This window comes from Mus musculus, chromosome 6 (assembly GCF_000001635.26).
Source record: "Mus musculus strain C57BL/6J chromosome 6, GRCm38.p6 C57BL/6J".
Lineage (NCBI taxonomy): Eukaryota > Metazoa > Chordata > Mammalia > Rodentia > Muridae > Mus > Mus musculus.
Genome location: NC_000072.6, coordinates 143062022 through 143080494, shown reverse-complemented (window position 1 = coordinate 143080494; position 18473 = coordinate 143062022). Strand labels below are relative to the sequence as shown.

General features: G+C 40.9%; 1 protein-coding gene across 25 annotated transcripts in view; it reads left to right on the top strand.

Annotated features, from left to right (window-relative positions):
• C2cd5 (C2 calcium-dependent domain containing 5) overlaps positions 1-18473 on the top strand; it is an 89236-nt gene that overhangs the window by 19661 nt on the left and 51102 nt on the right. For 7 of the 25 annotated variants that reach the window (XR_001785180.2, XR_001785182.2, XM_017321809.2 and 4 more), the window contains exons 6-10: positions 471-626; positions 2034-2232; positions 7801-7952; positions 13354-13439; positions 14277-14309. Coding sequence is in view for 22 of the 25 variants with exons in the window: in XM_017321809.2 (XP_017177298.1) it covers positions 471-626; positions 2034-2232; positions 7801-7952; positions 13354-13439; positions 14277-14309 (626 nt within the window). In the remaining 3 variants the exon portion in view is untranslated. Of the gene's footprint in view, positions 1-470; positions 627-2033; positions 2233-6707; positions 6833-6990; positions 13440-14276; positions 14310-18473 lie in introns of those variants that run through there. The other 18 variants (NM_001362117.1, NM_001362116.1, NM_001362113.1 and 15 more) reach the window with 7 other exon arrangements.

Here is an 18473-nt window from a genome sequence, read left to right as displayed (position 1 = left end):
GCGTTCCCCTGTACTGGGGCATATAAAGTTTGCAAGACCAGGGGGCCTCTCATCCCAATGATGGCCGACTAGGCCATTTTCTGCTACATATGCAGCTAAAGACACGAGTTCTGGGGGTTAAATTTATTTTTAACTTGTATAGATTCATGTGATACTGTGATAGTTTGATTTTCTATTTAATGTCTAGCTATTCTCTGAATCATGAAAGTACAGTTTACGTTTGTTATTCTTATGTGAGAAAAGTGAGAGGTCTGATGACAGGAAATTATTTTTAGGATAAAACAGATCTAACAGGTTCTCTGAGAACTCATGATTGCATTGAGGTTTTGTAGGAGATCTTGCATTAAAAAAATCTAAAAAATAAAAGCTGCATGGATACTTTTTCATCATTTGTTTATATGTATATGTTTTAAAGATTTAAGTTTGGCTTTGTGATTTATTAATGGATAATAGTTAATTTATTTTAACAGCAACATCTATTCCAAAGTGCTACAGAGCTGTGGTAATCCACGGATTTGTAGAAGAACTTGTGGTCAATGAGGATCCCGAGTATCAGTGGATTGATCGGATCCGCACCCCAAGGGCATCGAATGAAGCCAGGCAGAGACTCATCTCCTTGATGTCAGGTAGTCCAGGAAAGCTCCTTTACTGTTGATTGATCAGTCTTAAGATCTTCACTTTCCTCCCTCTCACATGGTGCTTGACATTTGGCAGCAAAGCTTGTGACTTTTAAGTGTTGATTCCTTATCCCAGGCACTCCCCCATTAAGCTGTTGAACACTTTTAACAAGTAGAGATCTAAATCAGATGTGGGTGTCAGTGTGTGTGAGCTGGTGAACACAGAGGTATGTGTGTTGTTGTGGAGGCCAGAAAACAACCTTAAGTATTCCTCAGTCACTGTCGGTTAAAAAAACAAAAACAAAAAAAGAAAATCCCTTTTTTTCCCCTTTTTTAAAAAACAAAATAAAACAAAACTAAAAAAAAAAAACAACATGGTTTTGCTCTGGTCTGGAACTCACCAGACTAGTTTGACTGGCTAATTGATCTCCAGGAATCCATTCCTCAGTGTTCTGATTACAAATGTAAGCTACTTTTTAAAAAAACCAAAACCAAAACCAAAACCGTGGTTTCTGGTAACTGAGCACTGTGTCAGGTCTTGATTGTACTTTAGACACTTTTCTGACTGAGCTGTTCGCCTGGCCCCTTGAAATGTCACTTAACTGGATAGCAAAAGGACATTGTGTTATAGGTGGTCTAATGTAAGGGGTGCATTGTGTAGATTGGAAGGAGCTCAGAGCAGTTAGCAGTTGCAATTTCCTCCTTTGCATCGTTTGGAATCGCAGCTTAGGCAAGCTGTGTATTTTTGCTCACATGTTCCCTGTGCACAGCCTTTTCTTGAGAACTGACTATGTAGCCTTCTGACCTTCTCTGCCACTTGTCTGACGAGCAGTAGATATGTGCCAGAAGATGTGGAACTTGCTCTGTTTGTGCGAGTGTGCATGTGTGGTATGTGTGGACCAGAGGTTAACATCTGTTCCTTTGTTTTCTTGATCACCTTCCACTTCATGTTTTAGAGGCAGAGTCTCTCACTGAACCTGGAGCTCATCAATTGGCCAGAGGACTCTGCTGCTGGGAGTTTGTACACACACACACACACACACACACACTGAAATCAGGTCCTCATGCTTGCATAGCAGAACTTGGGTCATTGAATTGTCTCTCCATTCCCTGAATGTGGAGCATGTCTTCCTTGTTCATCCAGCTGTCTAACACCTTGACATGAAGAGTGCCGGCATACAGTGCAGAACTCACACTGTTTCTCACTGAGGCGCATGGATGGCTGGATGAGTGAGCATTTACTCACCATGCTTCAGCTTGTAGCCAGTAGCATCTTACCTCCCCAGCGAGGAGCCTCATCAAATCCCCAGAAGCCGTGATTTCTAAACTCTTGGTTTTATATTGCTGTTATAGCCTTCCTTTTCTGTATCTAATACAGAGGTATGAAGTTACTAATGAGTCTCTTTCTTTCTGTAGGTGAATTACAGAGAAAGATTGGCTTGAAAGTCCTCGAGATGAGAGGGAATGCAGTTGTTGGGTACTTGCAGTGCTTTGATCTGGAGGGCGAGTCTGGGTTAGTGGTCCGAGCCATAGGAACGGCGTGCACTCTGGATAAACTGAGCAGCCCAGCAGCGTTCCTTCCTGCATGCAGCTCCCCATCCAGAGAACTGAAGGAGTAAGTATGGCTCCGTGAGCGGCAGTGAGCAGCTTCCCAGGAGCTTTCTGTCTTTTACCTCAAGCTCCGTTTGCTCTCACCTTCTGGTAGCAGTGTTCAACATACAGTTTTACTTGTGTGATCTTTCTTAAATATTTCAGGTCCTTAGACGTCATCTATCTAAAGCATAAAAATGAATATTTATGTCTGGTGTGGAACTTGCCTTCCTCTCTAGGAGACTCCTAACTGTCACTATATTTACTCTTGGCGGTGTGTAAAGAGCACTGCAGGTCGCCCTGTAGACGGTTCTCAGGCTCCAGGGTCTGCCCCTGCAGGCAGTTCATAAAAATAAAACCTTGATCCAGAATTCTTGGCTCTAAACTATCTTTAGCTTTACAAGAGCTGGGATGGAGGTGCTCAGCACTGTGCACATTTAAGCAAACTTTTCTCTGAAAGACTAGGTAGTAAATTTTAGATACTGGTGTTTAGTCTCTCTGTCTCTCTCTGTCTCTCTCTGTCTCTCTCTGTCTCTGTCACACACACACACACACACACACACACACACACACACACACACACACACCAAACCAAACAAAACCCAGAAAGCCCCTTCCCACCTAGTACCAGACCAAGAAAACCCCAAACAAACCCCAAAACCAAAACAACAACAACAACAAGTGTAAGAAATACCTTCAAAAGAGTTCCCAGTCCACGACCTAAGGACATTAGAATTATAGATTGCGTGAAGGCTGTGTGCTCGGTACAACTAGTCGAGGTTACTCTGGCTGTGAAACACCTTGACCAGAGGAACTCGGGGCAGAAAGGGTGATTTGACTCACACTTCTGCATCACTGTTCATCACATCAGGACAGGAACTCTAGCAGAGTAGGAACCTCAGGGCAGGAGCTGATGCAGAGGCCATGGAGGGGTGCTGCCCACTGGCCTGCTCCTCATGGCCTGCTGATCCGGCTTTCTTATAGAACCTAGGTCTATCAGCCCAGGGATGGATGGCACCACCCAAAATGGCTTTTCCATCCTCACTAATTAATAAAAAGCCCTATAGGCTTGCCTACAGCCAGATCTTATGGAGGAGGCATATTTCTGAATAGCATGTGTCAGGTTGACATAAAACTAGCCAATATACCTAGTTAGGCTTGGCTCTGTGATTGACTTGGCCTGTGGTTTTTCACTTGTTTCAAAGGAAGATTCAGAGTGTGGTTGGTAGGGGATAGCTTGTCCATGCCTAATCAGAAAATACTACATCTGGAATACTCTAAAACTGGGAAAACAGTACCAGTCCTCAAGAGCCTTGGGTTTCAGAGCATTTAGATTTTGGGGTCTTTAGGTTAGAAGTGCTCAGCTAGTGAAGTCTACTCAGATACTCTGAAATCTGAGCTGGCCGATGCTCTTGTTCTCAAGTGTTTCAGCTAAGCGCTCTTCTGAACTGTCAGTGGAGGGTGTTGGAATGATGATGATTTTTCTGTTGTAATAACTATGTGGAAAGCCTTGTCGGGGATCAGAGATGCTGCCTGGTCTATGTAATTGCAACTCCGTGCAAGTGAGGTTCCAGGCCAGGCGTGGTTAGTTCTTCCGTAAGGACCAGCGATGGAGAAGTAGTCGTAGGTTGAGGCTTGGGAGTTATGTGCTCGGGTAGGCCAGACAGATGCAGTAAGCTTTGCTGCTGCTGCCATGGAGCTCTGCCGTCATAGCATCTGCAGTACACAGACTAGGGAGTCCTTCGTTTATAGAGCAGATGATGGGGGCTCAGCCTCAGCCTCAGCCTGCCATCTGTTGGCTTTTTCCTAGTTTAGATTATCAGGGGGTCAGAATTCTGTAGATTCTAACCCATTTCCTGGTTCAGCAGTAGTCAGCGTAAAGGAAATGGAAACAATTGCAAATCTCAAGAAAGGTTTTTTTCTATTATCTTATTGCAAAAGGAAATTTTCCTTATCTTGAACATATATTTGTTTAGCCTCCTTCGGTGGTCTTTAGTTATTTAGATCAAATTCTGCTCACAAAATTTAGCATAGTAGTAGCAAGTTTTATAGGGAAATGTACTTACAAGTGAAATTAATTAAGTTGTATCCTCTGTTTGCTTTATGTTCCATTAAAAATGTGTCCTAAGGCTGGGATGTGTAAAATATTTGCCTAACATACATGAGGTTCTAGATGTATATCACAGTCCTACAATAAAATATCATAATACTGTAATAAAATGCATAAATATAAAATTTGTCCTAAAAAACTTTTAGCTCATACTTGTAGAATTAGGTTGCATATAGATTCAGATACTACCCCCTTTTCCATAGCAAATTTTATTAAAAGACTTTTTTCTTGAAGTCAACTGCCATGGTACATGCCTGTAGTCTCAATATTTGGGAGGCTGAGAGGCAGGATGCTTTCAAGTTGGAGGCCAGTCTGGGCTACTTGGTAAGATTCTGCCTCTAAATACACTCACGAGCGCATTCACACATCTACACACACGCTCTCTCTCTCTCTCTCTCACACACACACACACAGGCACACACACACTCTTTCTCTCTCTCTCTCTCTCTCTCTCTCACACACACACACACACACAGAGGCACATACACACACACACACAGGCACACACACACACACACACTCTCTCTTTCTCTCTCACATGCGCACACACACACATACACACACAGGCACAGGCACACACACAGGCACACACACACAGGCACAGACACACACACACACACACACACTCTCTCTCTCTCTCACACACACACACACACACACTCTTTCTCTCTCTCTCTCACACACACACTCATACACACAGGCACACATGGCCTGAGTCTATCGATTGCCACTATCTGGTTTTACCTGTACATCAGGAACCTGGGCTTTTGCAAGTTCATGTCTGAAGTAATCTGTACACTGAGGTTTAGAGTGAAAAGAAAGGGGTTTACTTCACAGACCTTAGGAAGACAGGAACAACAGTTGTCTCATGTACATTCATGAGGAGCCTTTAGTAAGCCCTGGTGGGAGTGTTTCTCCTTTTCCATCAGACATTTACTTTAAATTGTAAGTTGTAGAGCGAACTGTCTACCTTGCATTATTAGGGTATTGGGAAGCCATTTTACAATATAGGCCATTGTAGGAAACCCTTTTGGTTGTAGGCTGCTCTGTTTCAACTGGCTGTCCTGTACTTGTTACAAAGGAATCAGTTTATGAGACATTTTAACATTAATTATGATTTATCTTATTATAACTGATGTCATCGTTGGTTATTGCATAGCATTATTGGATTTAGGTTCGAATTTGGCAAAAGGAAACAGCTTGGATTTAGTAGGTTATCTCAAATGAATATAAATGACTAGGATGGATTAAACACTGGAAATGTGTTATTTTGAGACAAACTTTCATACAAGGAGACTGGTTGAACTTAAGAATACATCATGGTAGCGGTCCAGTATATTTGAACTTTTATTTGATATCATATTTGGAAATTTTGCAGTGTTTGTAATATTTTACCTGCATTAGTGACATGTATGTGCTCTGTAAGTTTCTTCTCTCTCTCTCTTAGCTGTTGTGTAGCAAAACAAATCCCTTTGATTTTCCTCATGAGCTCTCAATGGAAACTTGCATTTCATGTGATTTCTCACTGCTCTGGACACAAGGTGCTTTCTAAAGGACGAAAGTGTGAGCTCTTATGTGCACAGAACAACTAAGTTGAGGAATTTGAAGCCCCTTCCTCACTTTAGCAGAGAGAAGAACGCCATTCACTCAGCTGTCTGTATAAAAGCAGACTCCCCTAAGAGATTTAATGTGTCAGCTCATCCTAAGCACGTTTTAGATTTATGTTACCCACAGCAGCAGAGCATCTGTCCTGCCTGAGTTTGAAGCTGTGTTCTCTTGTAGTCTGGTGCTACATTAGCCTGCATTGATGCAGTCTCTGCCGTCTGTTAGAGGTTGAGCCATACCTGGTCCTACACACTCACATCCCTCATTTTCTCTTCCTGCTTCAAGTTCTCATGTTTCTAATCACCTAAGTAATTACTAAACTTTCTTCTTAGAAAGATGTAAGACATGGTATAAACAGCTTGTATCTTGGTTTCAAAGAACATGACAATTCTGTATTTGAGCTTTCACTCTTATGGGAGATCCCTCCCATTAAAAATAAGAGGAAGTCCTGTTTTGGTGAAAATGAAAGCAAGTATGTTAAAAAAAAAAAACAACCATAAAAATCAAGTCTTAGTAGTCTTTCTTAGTTCCATTGACAATTACGCTTGCTGTTTTTCTTATTGACAGTTGTTGATTTACTAATTTAATTCTTTAAAATTGTATATCTTAACACATTAATTATTAGCTGTTCTCTTTTAATTTCAACTTTTTGCATGCTAGGGATTAAAAAATAAATTTTCTTCCTTAACAAAAAAAGCTCCTTTGAAATAATTTTAACATAGCTTTTTGCAATCTGTTGTATGTATTGTTTTCTTTTCTTCCACTTTGACCACAAATTCCTTCAGGTCTCCGCTGGTTCATCCTCCAAGCCATGGATGCCGCTCGACTCACAACAGCCCAATTCACACTGCTACTGGCTCACGACTCACTCAGAACTTCTCTGTGTCTGTTCCCACTCTCATCTATACTGGTACGAGACTGCTCAGACGCCAGAGCTGGGGAGAGGCAGGCCACAGGCTCAGTGGCTGCAGAGGCAGGCAGGCAGGTAGTGTAGGCAGGTACCATAGTCTTTGCTTCTTCCCTTTCTTACTTCTAATCCAGCTTCAATGAAGAACTTCTGTTAGGCTGACACAAAGGCTCTGACTGTGGAAGTGAAGGTGTGTTTTCAGCTTCTAGAGTCTCTCTACAGATCCTGTCAGAGCCCCATGATTGTGTATTGCATTCAGAGAGCTCTCCAAATGTATTCTTATGAACAGTTCTGTGTTGTTTAGAATAGAAATTAATACACTTCAAAGTGAAGTAGACACCACCACTTTGGTTTGTTTATTTTCTTTTATGAACCAAGTCTGCAGGGTTTTGAGATGATAGGGTCTGTTTGATTCTGTGGAAGAGGGCTATGGGAAAAACAGGTAAGCAACTGTTTGCATCAAATGCAGTGTTTCAAAAGTTCTACTTATTGTTCTCTTCGCTGTGTTTTTAGCTGTAGCACGCTGATGCTATAGGATAAGGAAACAGTTTTTCTTTCAGAGATACTTATGTGTGTGTAAATATGGAGATAGTTACAGATATTTCCACACACCATTTGTGGCCATCATTTTCGTTTGTAACTTACAAAAACATTTATTTGAAATATTTTGTCATTATTTATTTGTTTTGTTTCTCTTTTTAATATATATATTTTTAATCCCCATTAGTCTACCATTTCATGCTTCTTTGCTTTCCCACTTTGGCTTATTAACTGTTTCAACGCAGATAACATTTATCTGGAGAATGATGAATGGTTAGACAGCATTCTTTGTCGTTGGCCTGGTTCCCAGCTCCACACTTAAGAAATGACTGCCGGCCCCACCCCAGTTCTTCCTGATGTTTCGTCATGCTGCCAACTGTCAAGCCCTTTGGCACATGATTGCTTAATATGTCTCCACCTTCTTCTGGCAGGATTCCCTTCAATGAGGATCCCAACCCCAATACTCACTCATCAGGACCCTCAACCCCTCTGAAAAACCAAACTTATTCCTTTTCACCTTCCAAGTCCTACAGTCGGCAGTCCTCTTCTTCTGACACAGATTTGAGTTTGACACCCAAGACTGGTAAGGCGCTCCCACCCACCTTTTGTGTTTCCTCGTAAGAACTTGTTTCTGTTCCTTGTGAGCCGCACACCAAACCTTTCCTCCTGTTGCTGCATTTAAGTTAATGTGACCACTGATAATCTCAGTTATTAAAGCTAATTGGTTTTTTTGTTTGGAGAGTGACATTTTAATTGATTTAATTATTGTCAATATTAAGTTGAGAGTTTTGTTTGGGTATTGACATTCTTCATTTCATGTTGAAGTAAAGAGGAATGCCACTTTAAAATAAAACATTTGCATAGTAACTCTAGAGGTCTGCAACCAAATTGCAGTTTTGAACCATAATTCCTCTTAAGCATATGACTAATTTATTTCTTATTCATTTCCATTTCAGCATTTAGTTCTTTATTTTTATTATGGGGCTAGTTCAGAACTGGAGTGGCTGTATAGCAGTGTAGGCTTCGCTCATCTGCTTTTTGGCTGAAGGCTGAAGGTTCAGTGTAGAGTATTACCTTGAGTTTAACTAGAAAACAGAAAAAAAATCAAAGAGGAAGTGATATTGGTCATATCTATTTTTTACATTTGTTTACATGCTAACTTAAAAGGTAATATAAATACTGATCACTTCAGTTCTTAGATGATTTTTATAGAAGAATTATTTTGCTTGGAGAGCGACGTTTTAGCTGTTTTAGTCATGCTTGATATGAAGTTTGTGCGATTAGGCTGCTTGGCTTTGCTCCTTACTCTTGCTCTCCAGGTTGAAACTGCAGTTTAAATTTTCTCACCCTTGGATATTTTTCAATTTATTAAATTTATAGTTATCCCTTTCTTTTTGCATTGTGAGTGGTTTCTGGGTTTTTGTTAGTGTTTTTTGATAAGAAGTTGATAAAATATTAAATTGGCTTCATGAGAGAATTCAATTTATTTAAACAAAAAAAATTTTTTAAAGATTTATTTATTTATTATATGTAAGTACACTGTAGCTGTCTTCAGACACCCCAGAAAAGGGCATCAGATCTCATTATGTATGTATGGTTGTGAGTCACCATGTGGTTGCTGGGATTTGAACTCAGGACCTTCAGAAGAGCAGTCAGTGTTCTTAACCGCTGAGCCATCTCTCCAGCCCTTAAATAAAATTTTAAAGAACGATTGAAAATGTAAAGATTTACTATTTTTAGTACTTTAAGTACTAGAAATAGTTTTCCTATCAGATTGACTAAACTGTTTTTATTTGTATTATTTTGAATTTGTCATCTTTAATAACCTTTAATGTTTTAGTGTTAGAAGAATTTATAAAATGGATCCAGATTTTTTGAAAACAATCAAAACAAAATCTTATTATAAACTTAATTTTTTCCTTTTTTAAAAATAAAATTGATCACAGAATAAACACTATAAACACCCATTCCTGTGTTTTTATTACCATCCCTGTCATCCCTCTCTAACATCATTGATTTTGACAGCTACTTTATTTTTTTAAGTATGCTCAGCCTTAACCTAAGAAGCCAAGTGCAGATCAGGAACCCTTGGGAAAGCACTGTATCTGTCCCCGTGCAGGCAGAGTTTCCTGCTTCCGTCTGGCCTAGATGACGACGCATGAGAGCCGCTTTGGGGTTAGCATGTGCATTGTGTTAGGTATTATAAGCAGTACAAAGACGATTTAAAATAGGAGGAGGCTATGCGAAGGCTATTTGCAGAGCGCACTGCATTCTGTATTTGTGAATTTTGTTCCTGCGGTGCTGGTCATGGTGGCCTCAGCAGCATTCCCTACAGATGCTGAAGCTGTACTGTATATAATTATGAGTAACAATTAAAAAGTACTGCTAAAGCCTCTTTACTCTTGTTCTTCACGCTCAGCCAGGTGTGGCAGCGCACGCCTTTAATCCCAGCACTCAGGAGGCAGAGGCAGGCGGCGGATCTCTGAGTTCGAGGCCAGCCTGGTCTACAAAGTGTGTTCCAGGACAACCAGAGAAACCCTGTCTCGAAAAAACAAAAACAAAACAAAACAAAAAAAAAAGATAGCATTTTATAGTAATGGATGCTTTGGAATGTGGTATTTTAACTTCTTTGTGCCATAAAAATTGAGCCATTGAAATTGCGATGAAATTTAAAAAAAAAAAAAAAAAAGGAGTAAGCGACTAGCCGTAATGTTCATGCCACTGAGAACAAGGTAGGCTTGGGATGGGACCTTCTCCTCTGCACCTTTTCTGTAGGCTGGAGATGAAACCCAGCTCATGGTGCATGCTGGACAAGCACTCCACCTCAGCCAGCCTCCTCCTCAGCTCCTGGGTACTTAGAGACCAGATCTTATTAAGTTGCGGAGGCTGGTCTCTGCCTTGTGAGCAGGAGTCGGCCCAGGCCCAGTATAGCTGGGACTCTGGGTGTGCTCTTATAAACAAGGAGATGTGACTGGAGCTGTGAGGCTTTGGTCTGCTCACTGGCTTCTAAGCTGCTTTTCAATAATGCTCACTGATTATGTTCTTGTCGTACCACAGATAACGTTTAGAAAGCGGGGTTTTTTTTTTTTTTTTTGGCTTTTTTGTTTCTTAATTCTTACAAAAGGACAAACCTAAAGATTGTACAGGCATCAGCAATGGAAGCTTTCTGACTGGCATCAGATGTGCTAGCAAGGACTTCTGTAGTACTGGTTCTTAAAACCTCATTTATATACCTGTAAGCTGACTCTGATTGTTTTGTTTTGTTTTCCCACCTTAGTAGCTTGTTGAGACCCTCGCCACCTTTGCGCGGTCTGGAGGGGCTTGCCACCTCTCAGTTTTGTTACCTCGTAAGCTGAGACTCAGTGAGCATCCTTTCCTGTCTCTGTCCGGCTTCTGAGAAGCAGTACAAGTCGATTATGATTGACTTACTATTTATAAACCGAGACGTCAGAAATAGAGCAGAATAAAGGGTGGTCTGAGAAAGTTATTTTTCTGTTTATAATGCATTTTTTGGGTTAGTTTTCTTAATTTTTTTTTACTTTATTAGAATCTAATTTATAACATTTTAAAAAATGAGATTTTAAAAATGTTTTCCCCAATTTCTCAACTAATAGGAGTGGAATTTTTGAATGCTGTAATAGGTATATAGCAGAGATTTACACACTTGATTTGGGTAGATTTTACTTTCTTAGGCAGGGTGGCTGTATATATTTCTTACAATACACAGGGTATTTGACCTTTATGTGCAAATATCTGTAAATAGTGATATGATCACATTAAAGTATGAGACATTTTAGAGGTAAGATGAAAGGATTAATGTATACATCAAAACTGGAGAGTAAAAACCTAGCTTGGAATTCATAATACATTACTCTATGATTATTTTTTAAATGAGTATCCCATTAGCACAAATATATGCAGTATCATAGCTAGTAACATTTTAAGGTACCAAAATTTACTACTTTAAATCAGTGTTTTGGATTGAAGCCACAAGTTTCTTACCATACGGAGAGTGGTGGTTTTCAGCCATACAAGTTCTTAAATACAGTCAGCCAGCCAACCAACCAAAATCAATTGGTGGGCAATTTAAGTATTTGAAGAAGTCAGTCAAAAGTGATGGAATGCATAAAGTCTTGCTAATGATTTAAAGTTTTTCAGTGCTTGCAGAGTTTGAAGGGCTTTGTTCATTTTGAAGGTGTCCTTGGTTTGCATGTTGGCTAGGGCTCTGGCGGGTGGGTGGGTACCTGAGCTCTGGCTCACTCAGTGTGGGTTTGTCTGCATTTGAATCCATTTGATTGTTATGTTTGCTCTCACTGCGTTCCTTCTCCTGCATTTCTGATCATCTTCTGAACCTACATCTTTGCTACTTTCCTCCACAGCACCTTACCCACAGGGGCCGGGGATCTACCTGTGTCCCAGCTCCACCCCCCTCTCTTGTGGTTCCTTTCACCTTAAGTCCCGCCTCCTCTCGGAATCTAGCCTTACCCCTCATCACTCTAGCCTTGTCAGCCCCGTTCTGAGGAAAAGTGTTTCTTTCAGTGAAGAGCTGTTCCTGGCTGCTTCTGGTAGGATCACATTATGTCAGCTTTTTTTTAAATAATCCCTTTGTTTTAAATCATCTCTGAAAACATGTTATTTTATGCCATAGAGAATGACTGTGTGCTTTATGTGTGTGAGTGATTTCACTGACAGTTAATCAGAACCACACATATGTCACTGACGCTTACTTGATGGCTATTATCAGTAGTCACTGAGTTTTCTGTTTAACAAAGATTATGTGTCAGGATGTGGCTGTGGATGTTTGCTGTCACTCTCAGGACCGAGGTCTCACTCAGTGTCCTTGTAGATGCTCTGTTCCCCTCTCTCCATACCTGCTCCATCCACATCCGACCTGTGCCATCCTGTTGCTAAACCAGAAGGCTACATGAGAAAATTATTCTGTTTGAACCAGTTTAAGTCTCATTTTGGTGCTATTCTTTTATTATACACTTGTTTTCTTTCCATTCCATTAATCAAGTTATTCTGCTATGTTTTCTGGTACTTTATTTATCACTGCAAACTTACCTTTTATTTTGTGATTTTAAATATGCTTCATATAAAGATCTTAGTTTTGTTTCCAGTTAGCATTGTGTAGTCTCTAAAAACCTTAAGATTACTGTAAGAAAAACTTTTGTTTTCAGAGATCAGAATGGGACTACACACATGCTAACCCTTGTTTCCTTATCCAAGAACAGCTAAAAATGTAAACATGGATTAACTCCTCCCTAAGGCACTGCAGTGAACTTGACCGGATGCATCTTTAGCTTTGAGAGCCAGTGTGAGCCATCCCATCTCCATAGATCGTGGGCCATACTTGTCCTTGTGTTACTATCAAAACAATGACGACAACAAATGCTAGGGAAAATGTAATATTAGCCTTAAAATACATCTAAGGGTGAGGAAATAGAATTCTTTCATCCATGACTATGTACATTTGTGATGTGCTTACACATGTGTGTTGATTTTTGTTAATGAGCACATCCCATGTTCAGAGGAGAGCATGAGCAGAGAATAAGCTTCATTCTGAAGGCTGATTGGCCCGTTAGCTTCCTGTAGTTTTGACCTGAGCAGTTAGTGTGTTTCTTCCCATATTTTACCAGATATTTTGATGTGTTTAAGTTGTTAGCATAGTCAGTTATTCTTTTGGTTATTTTATTAAAATTATCAACTTATAAATATTGAATATTATCAAAGAATTGTTGCCTTATTTTAATATTTTTATTAGAATAAATTGATTGTAAAACTAGCTGTGACCATAACTTTGATATCTTACTTTAAAGAAAGTTTTAATATAGTAGAGTAAAATGCATGTGCTACTTACCATAGCAAAATAGGTTAAACATGTGGCTGAGTTTCTGTATTTGACACTGTCTGTGAAGATGAGTGCACTTGAGCTTGCCGGTGTCTACTTATGTGCTTGTTCCTTACGTGCTGCTGTCCTGTAGGAATGGGCAGTGGGAGTGCTGGAAAAGAAGGGGGGCCCTTTAAAGCCCTTTTACGGCAACAGACGCAGTCGGCGTTGGAACAGCGGGTAAGAGAACACTTTCTATTCCTTCTCTGTCTCTGTGGTTTTGTACGCCTGCGCTCCTTCCTGGCTGCTTAAAAGGTTCTGAAAAGGGTTTTTGATCATTATCTATAATGTTGTACTTTTAAAGTTCAAATGTATTTAAGATATCAGAGTAATTTTTTCACCAATATTTACTTTTTTACTTAGGAAAATTTCTTAACTTTTCTGTTTTGTGGAGCTTTTTAATTTAAAATACTTAAATTGAATTTTAATTTTTCCAGTCTTTGATTTAAAATATTTCTTCTGAAAATATCCATTGAATACTGAAATCATTTCTAGTTCTCATTAAAGGTACAATATAGAGAAGAAAATGATTAGTCTTTTTGCAGAAAACCATCTCAGTAATGCTCTCTTAAATCGGCGCTATAATATGCTGACACTTACCTCTTGACGTTACTTTTTGTCACTGGCCTGTTTATTAGATACCAGACACAGATTCTGTTCTTAGTAGATTAAAGTTAAGCGTGACTGTCTAGCATAATATGGGTTTGGGTTTTGGTTTTGTGGGGTTTTTTTTTTTTGTTTTTTGTTTTTTGTTTTTTTTTTTTTTTTTGAGGCAGGGTTTCTCTGTATAGCCCTGGCTGTCCTGAAACTCACTCTGTAGACCAGGCTGGCCTCAAACTCAGAAATCCGCCTGCCTCTGCCTCCCGAGTACTGGGATAAAAGGCGTGGGCCACCACTGCCCTGCTATGATATGTTTATTTAATGATCATGTATAATGTTTATTTAATTTGTTGGTGGGAAACTGCGTCTGGTTTTTGGATGATTTCTCTCTCTCTCTTTATAACCATCCTTGCAAAGGGAGGATCGCCTCATAGGTTCTGTAGAAGGCGGGTATGTTTCTAAACGTGCGAGAGCCTGGTCTGTGCTAGAAGCTTTTCTATCTTGTTCTCTTGAGTTTTATTTGAGCTTTTAACAATTGTTGCTGGCATTTTCTGACCTTGTACTGTGAGACTCATGCTCTTTCCTGCTGACGCGGTGCATGGTTCCATGTGTCCTGTCCTGGGCTTCGGACAGAGCTCCAAGCTTTTTTATGTCTGCTTTGGAAGCTTGAAGCACTTAGAGAATTTTATTTTGTGTGTTCATTTTGCACCAGCACTTGGGAGAGAACAAAGGTGAGACACAGTGAACCCCATCAAAGGTGTGCCTCCTTCTGCAGCTTGTTTGATTCTGTGACTGCAGACAGGAAGGTTCTTTTCTTATGCTGCAAGTAGATATGTATACACACACACACACTTATGCTGCAAGTAGATATGTATACACACACACACACACACACACACACACACACACACTCACACACACACATACACACACACACACACTCACACACACACACACGCCCCTTTGGGACAAGGGTAGAGCAAGCAGAGCTGAAGCAGAGGAATAAGTTGAGCTCTACCCAGGCCTTGTTTTCCCCAAGTGTGTGGGATTGATCCAAAAGTCTTCTTAGGTCTTGTTGCTAGGAAACCATCTTCCCACTGAGCTGGGCCCCAGCCCCATGCTCTGCCCCATTCTTTATTTTATACCTGGGTTTCAGCTACACTTACCTTTCTGACAGCACCAGTCTTCATGGATGAAAAGCAGACAGAGCCAAAGGTTAGAGCCATGGAGAAGAGGGTCGGAGTAGGGTGCAGGTGTCTATTTACCATGTTTTGGGCCAGAATAGTTTTCTCTTTGTCTTTTCCCACTTTGAATCTGATTGATTGATGAATTGAGTGTACTGGAAATGTGGCTGTGTTCAGTGCTGGGACTTTTCTGTGTGCTGCAGACCTTTTCAGCCATTTCATAGAGAAAATAGTAAACTGATTTTGGATTGGGTTTGATAAAATTTGTGGATTTTATTTTGTTTTGTTTGTTTTTGTTTTTTTGAGATGGTATCTAATTTGAAACCAGACTACCATAGATCACTAAGTAGTTCAGGCTAGCCCTGATCTCATGATCATATTGCCTCAGCCTTACACATGCTGGGATTACAATGCCCATGTCAAAGGTGTGTGTGTTAAATGTTTTAAATTGAAATAGAGTGTCATCACTTTTACTCCCTTCCTTCCTTCTCCCAGCTCTTACCATGTCTACCCACACTCAAGGTGATAGCCTCTTTTTAAGTTATTAGTCCATATACATATATGGAATACTGTGTAAGTACAACCTGCTAAGTTTGTTTTTGTTATTTGTATGCATATGGTTTCAGGGTTGACTACTCTGGGTTGGACAACCAATAAGTTGGCTTATTCCTGAGAGAAGCTAAGTCTTTGTAGTTGCTTGTAATTCTTTGTCTAGGAGTAGGACCCCATAAAATCTTACCCCTTCTGTGTTGGCTTGTGCACTGATGTTGCTATTGTTCTGGCTTGTTTATGTTGCCATTTCTAGGAGAGAATGTTTCAGCAGACTTGTTGGGCTCTTACAGGTTTTCCGTCTCCTTTCCTTAGAGGTTCTCTGTGTCACAGACGCAGGAGCTGTGATGTAGTTGTTTCTTTTGGGGTTGGGTTCCCCATGGTCCCTCCATGCCCAGTTGTGGTTCTCTGTGATGGGCTCCATTTGCTGTAAAGAGAGGCTTTATTGCCGAGGAGTGGTAGCTGCACTTACCAAATGAATGTATATGGATTCATTTGTAATTGAGGAACTGTGCTGGCTAATAATGTGGCCTCACTGGGTGGGAAGTGTTGATTCAGATAGGATTTCCTCCTGTGAGTGGGCTTTAAGCCCATTTAGACAGCTGTTGGTTACCACAGCCATGTGAGTGTCACATGGAGGGCCTTTAGGATATCTTGCGTGCTGTTCATTGTTATAGGTCATAGGTGTCACAGCTAGATAAGACTGTTTAATTTCATCCCTCTTTGCAGCTTGCATAATGTTTTCTGGCACTGTGGAGATTAGATTGCAGGAAAAAAAGAGGCTTTCAGATTGCAGCTCAAATCATCCAAGTGTGGGGCTGTAAGTGCGTGGGGTCCTCAGTAATAGAGGCCTTCATTGAGAGACAACCAAGGTCTACATCAATAGTTTACATTGCTTTTGTAGTCACTTGGCCTGCCCTGACCAACCATGCAGAGGTTTTTCATGTCTGGTACTGGGGGTTTTGTTAGTCTATGCTTCTCGTAGGGGAGCACTGTGAGGCCAAATGCTTTAACATCTTTAAACTGTGTGTGTGTGTACATATATACACTTATCTGTATTACTTTTAACTTTAGGTATAGACTATGACTCCGTGTAGGTCTGTCAGCCAGCCCTGGTAGCCTTGGTGTGATTTTCCTCTTTCCTTCTCCATGTGTTCTGATCTTCGTTCTTCTACAGTTGGAGTCAGTTCGCTGGTTTTTCCATTTCTCACTTCCTATTATCTCCACCCCTCCGCTCACACCTATGGTCTTTATTCTTTCTTTGTTTTTGAGGTTACTCTTTGTTGTATATTCACATAATATTATCTGAGGCTTTGAGGCTAGGGATGTCAGATAGATGAGAACACGTAGGGATTTTTAGGTGTGCGTATGGAGACCAGAGGATGACTCAAAGGAGTGGCTCTTCTTCCACTGTGCAGGTGAGTGGAATTCAGGTTGTCAGGCTTGGCAGCAGGCACCTTCACCTGCAAGGCCCTCTTGCTGGTCTCTAACGTGCTTTTAAACAGTTTAAATCTTGGACATGTTCATGCATTGGACATATGTTACTAGAAGATCTTCATAGGATCAGCAGCAAAGGTGTTGAGAACTACAGGTTTTGTGTATACTTATGTAAGACCTACTGTGTGGCTGTCATGGTTTTACGTGTGTGCCACTCTTCCGTGCAGTTTCCCTGTGTTCAGAAGCAGCAGCACAGTAGTGCTGTAGGTCGCCTCTGGCTGCCGTGCTGCTGTTGATTTCCATCCGTGTTTCAGTCTCGGTCACGTAGAAACAGTTTCTGCGGACAGGCTTTTGACTCTTGTTAAACAGTTTACCTGTTCTTGCCTTCATTAAGGTAAAGGTCACTTCTGAGTTCTGCCCGGGTTTAATGTATACACGCATATGCACACGCCATGTGAACTTTAACTTCATGCTTCCTGAGGATGCAGGGCTCTCCTCTGTGCTGGTGACTGCAAATTGATCTGCCTTACAACTGTGCTTCAGCTGTGTTTGTATCCCTGCTTTAAGCAGCCAGCCAGTGGTCTTGCTGCTTTTTTATGTGCCTGCTTTTAGCAATAGCTCTTTCCCTTTATTTGTTTCATCTAATCTGCTGTAGCCTAGAAAATGCAATAATGACAAATTCTTAAAATGACAAGCATTTTAGTATGTGTAACTACCTTACCCCCGTGTGAGCATCCCCTGTGGAGACGCCTTGGGTTGCAGTACATGAGCCATAGCACTTGCCGTCCTCGGAGAGCTCTCCTTATGGTGAAAGTAGCTGGGGCTGTTGGTGAGTGACTTCCGGTTAGGAGAGTTACATTTATATCTCACAGCCAGGCAGGTCAGCTAGCAGTCACTCCTTCTATAGACACCCCCCCACCCCCGTGTTTCCGGTGAGTTCCTATCTTAAGTTTTCTTTTGGGTTCTTCGTGTCATTCCATGGCAGAAGGGGCCACAGCTTGGAAGAACCTGCAGGTTCACGCTGCGTCCCTCACTCTGACCACGCACGTCTCTCTTCTGCTTCACGCACAGATATGCTGCCTCTCTCCACACAGTCATTGGCTCACACTTCACCTAGATGTTTCCCTTTCTCGTTCTTACCCCGACACACTGCCTATCTTTTCACTCCATGGCCTGTGCTCCATTTCTTTAGGTCTCTTGTTACATGCTGGCCTTGGGAATATTTACCAATAACCTGTATTGCCTGTATGTGTGAGAGGCAACTATACTGAGAAATGCAAATGGGTTGCTAGGTTGTCCAATTGTGTACCTTACTGGGAAATGGTGTTGAATAGGAATTCGAGAAGAGAGGAGTGTGTTCTAAATATCTCAGCTGGGAACTCTTCAATATGTCCCTCAGTCAGAACGGATAAGGCAGCTGGATTTTGAATTCCACTGAGCATGT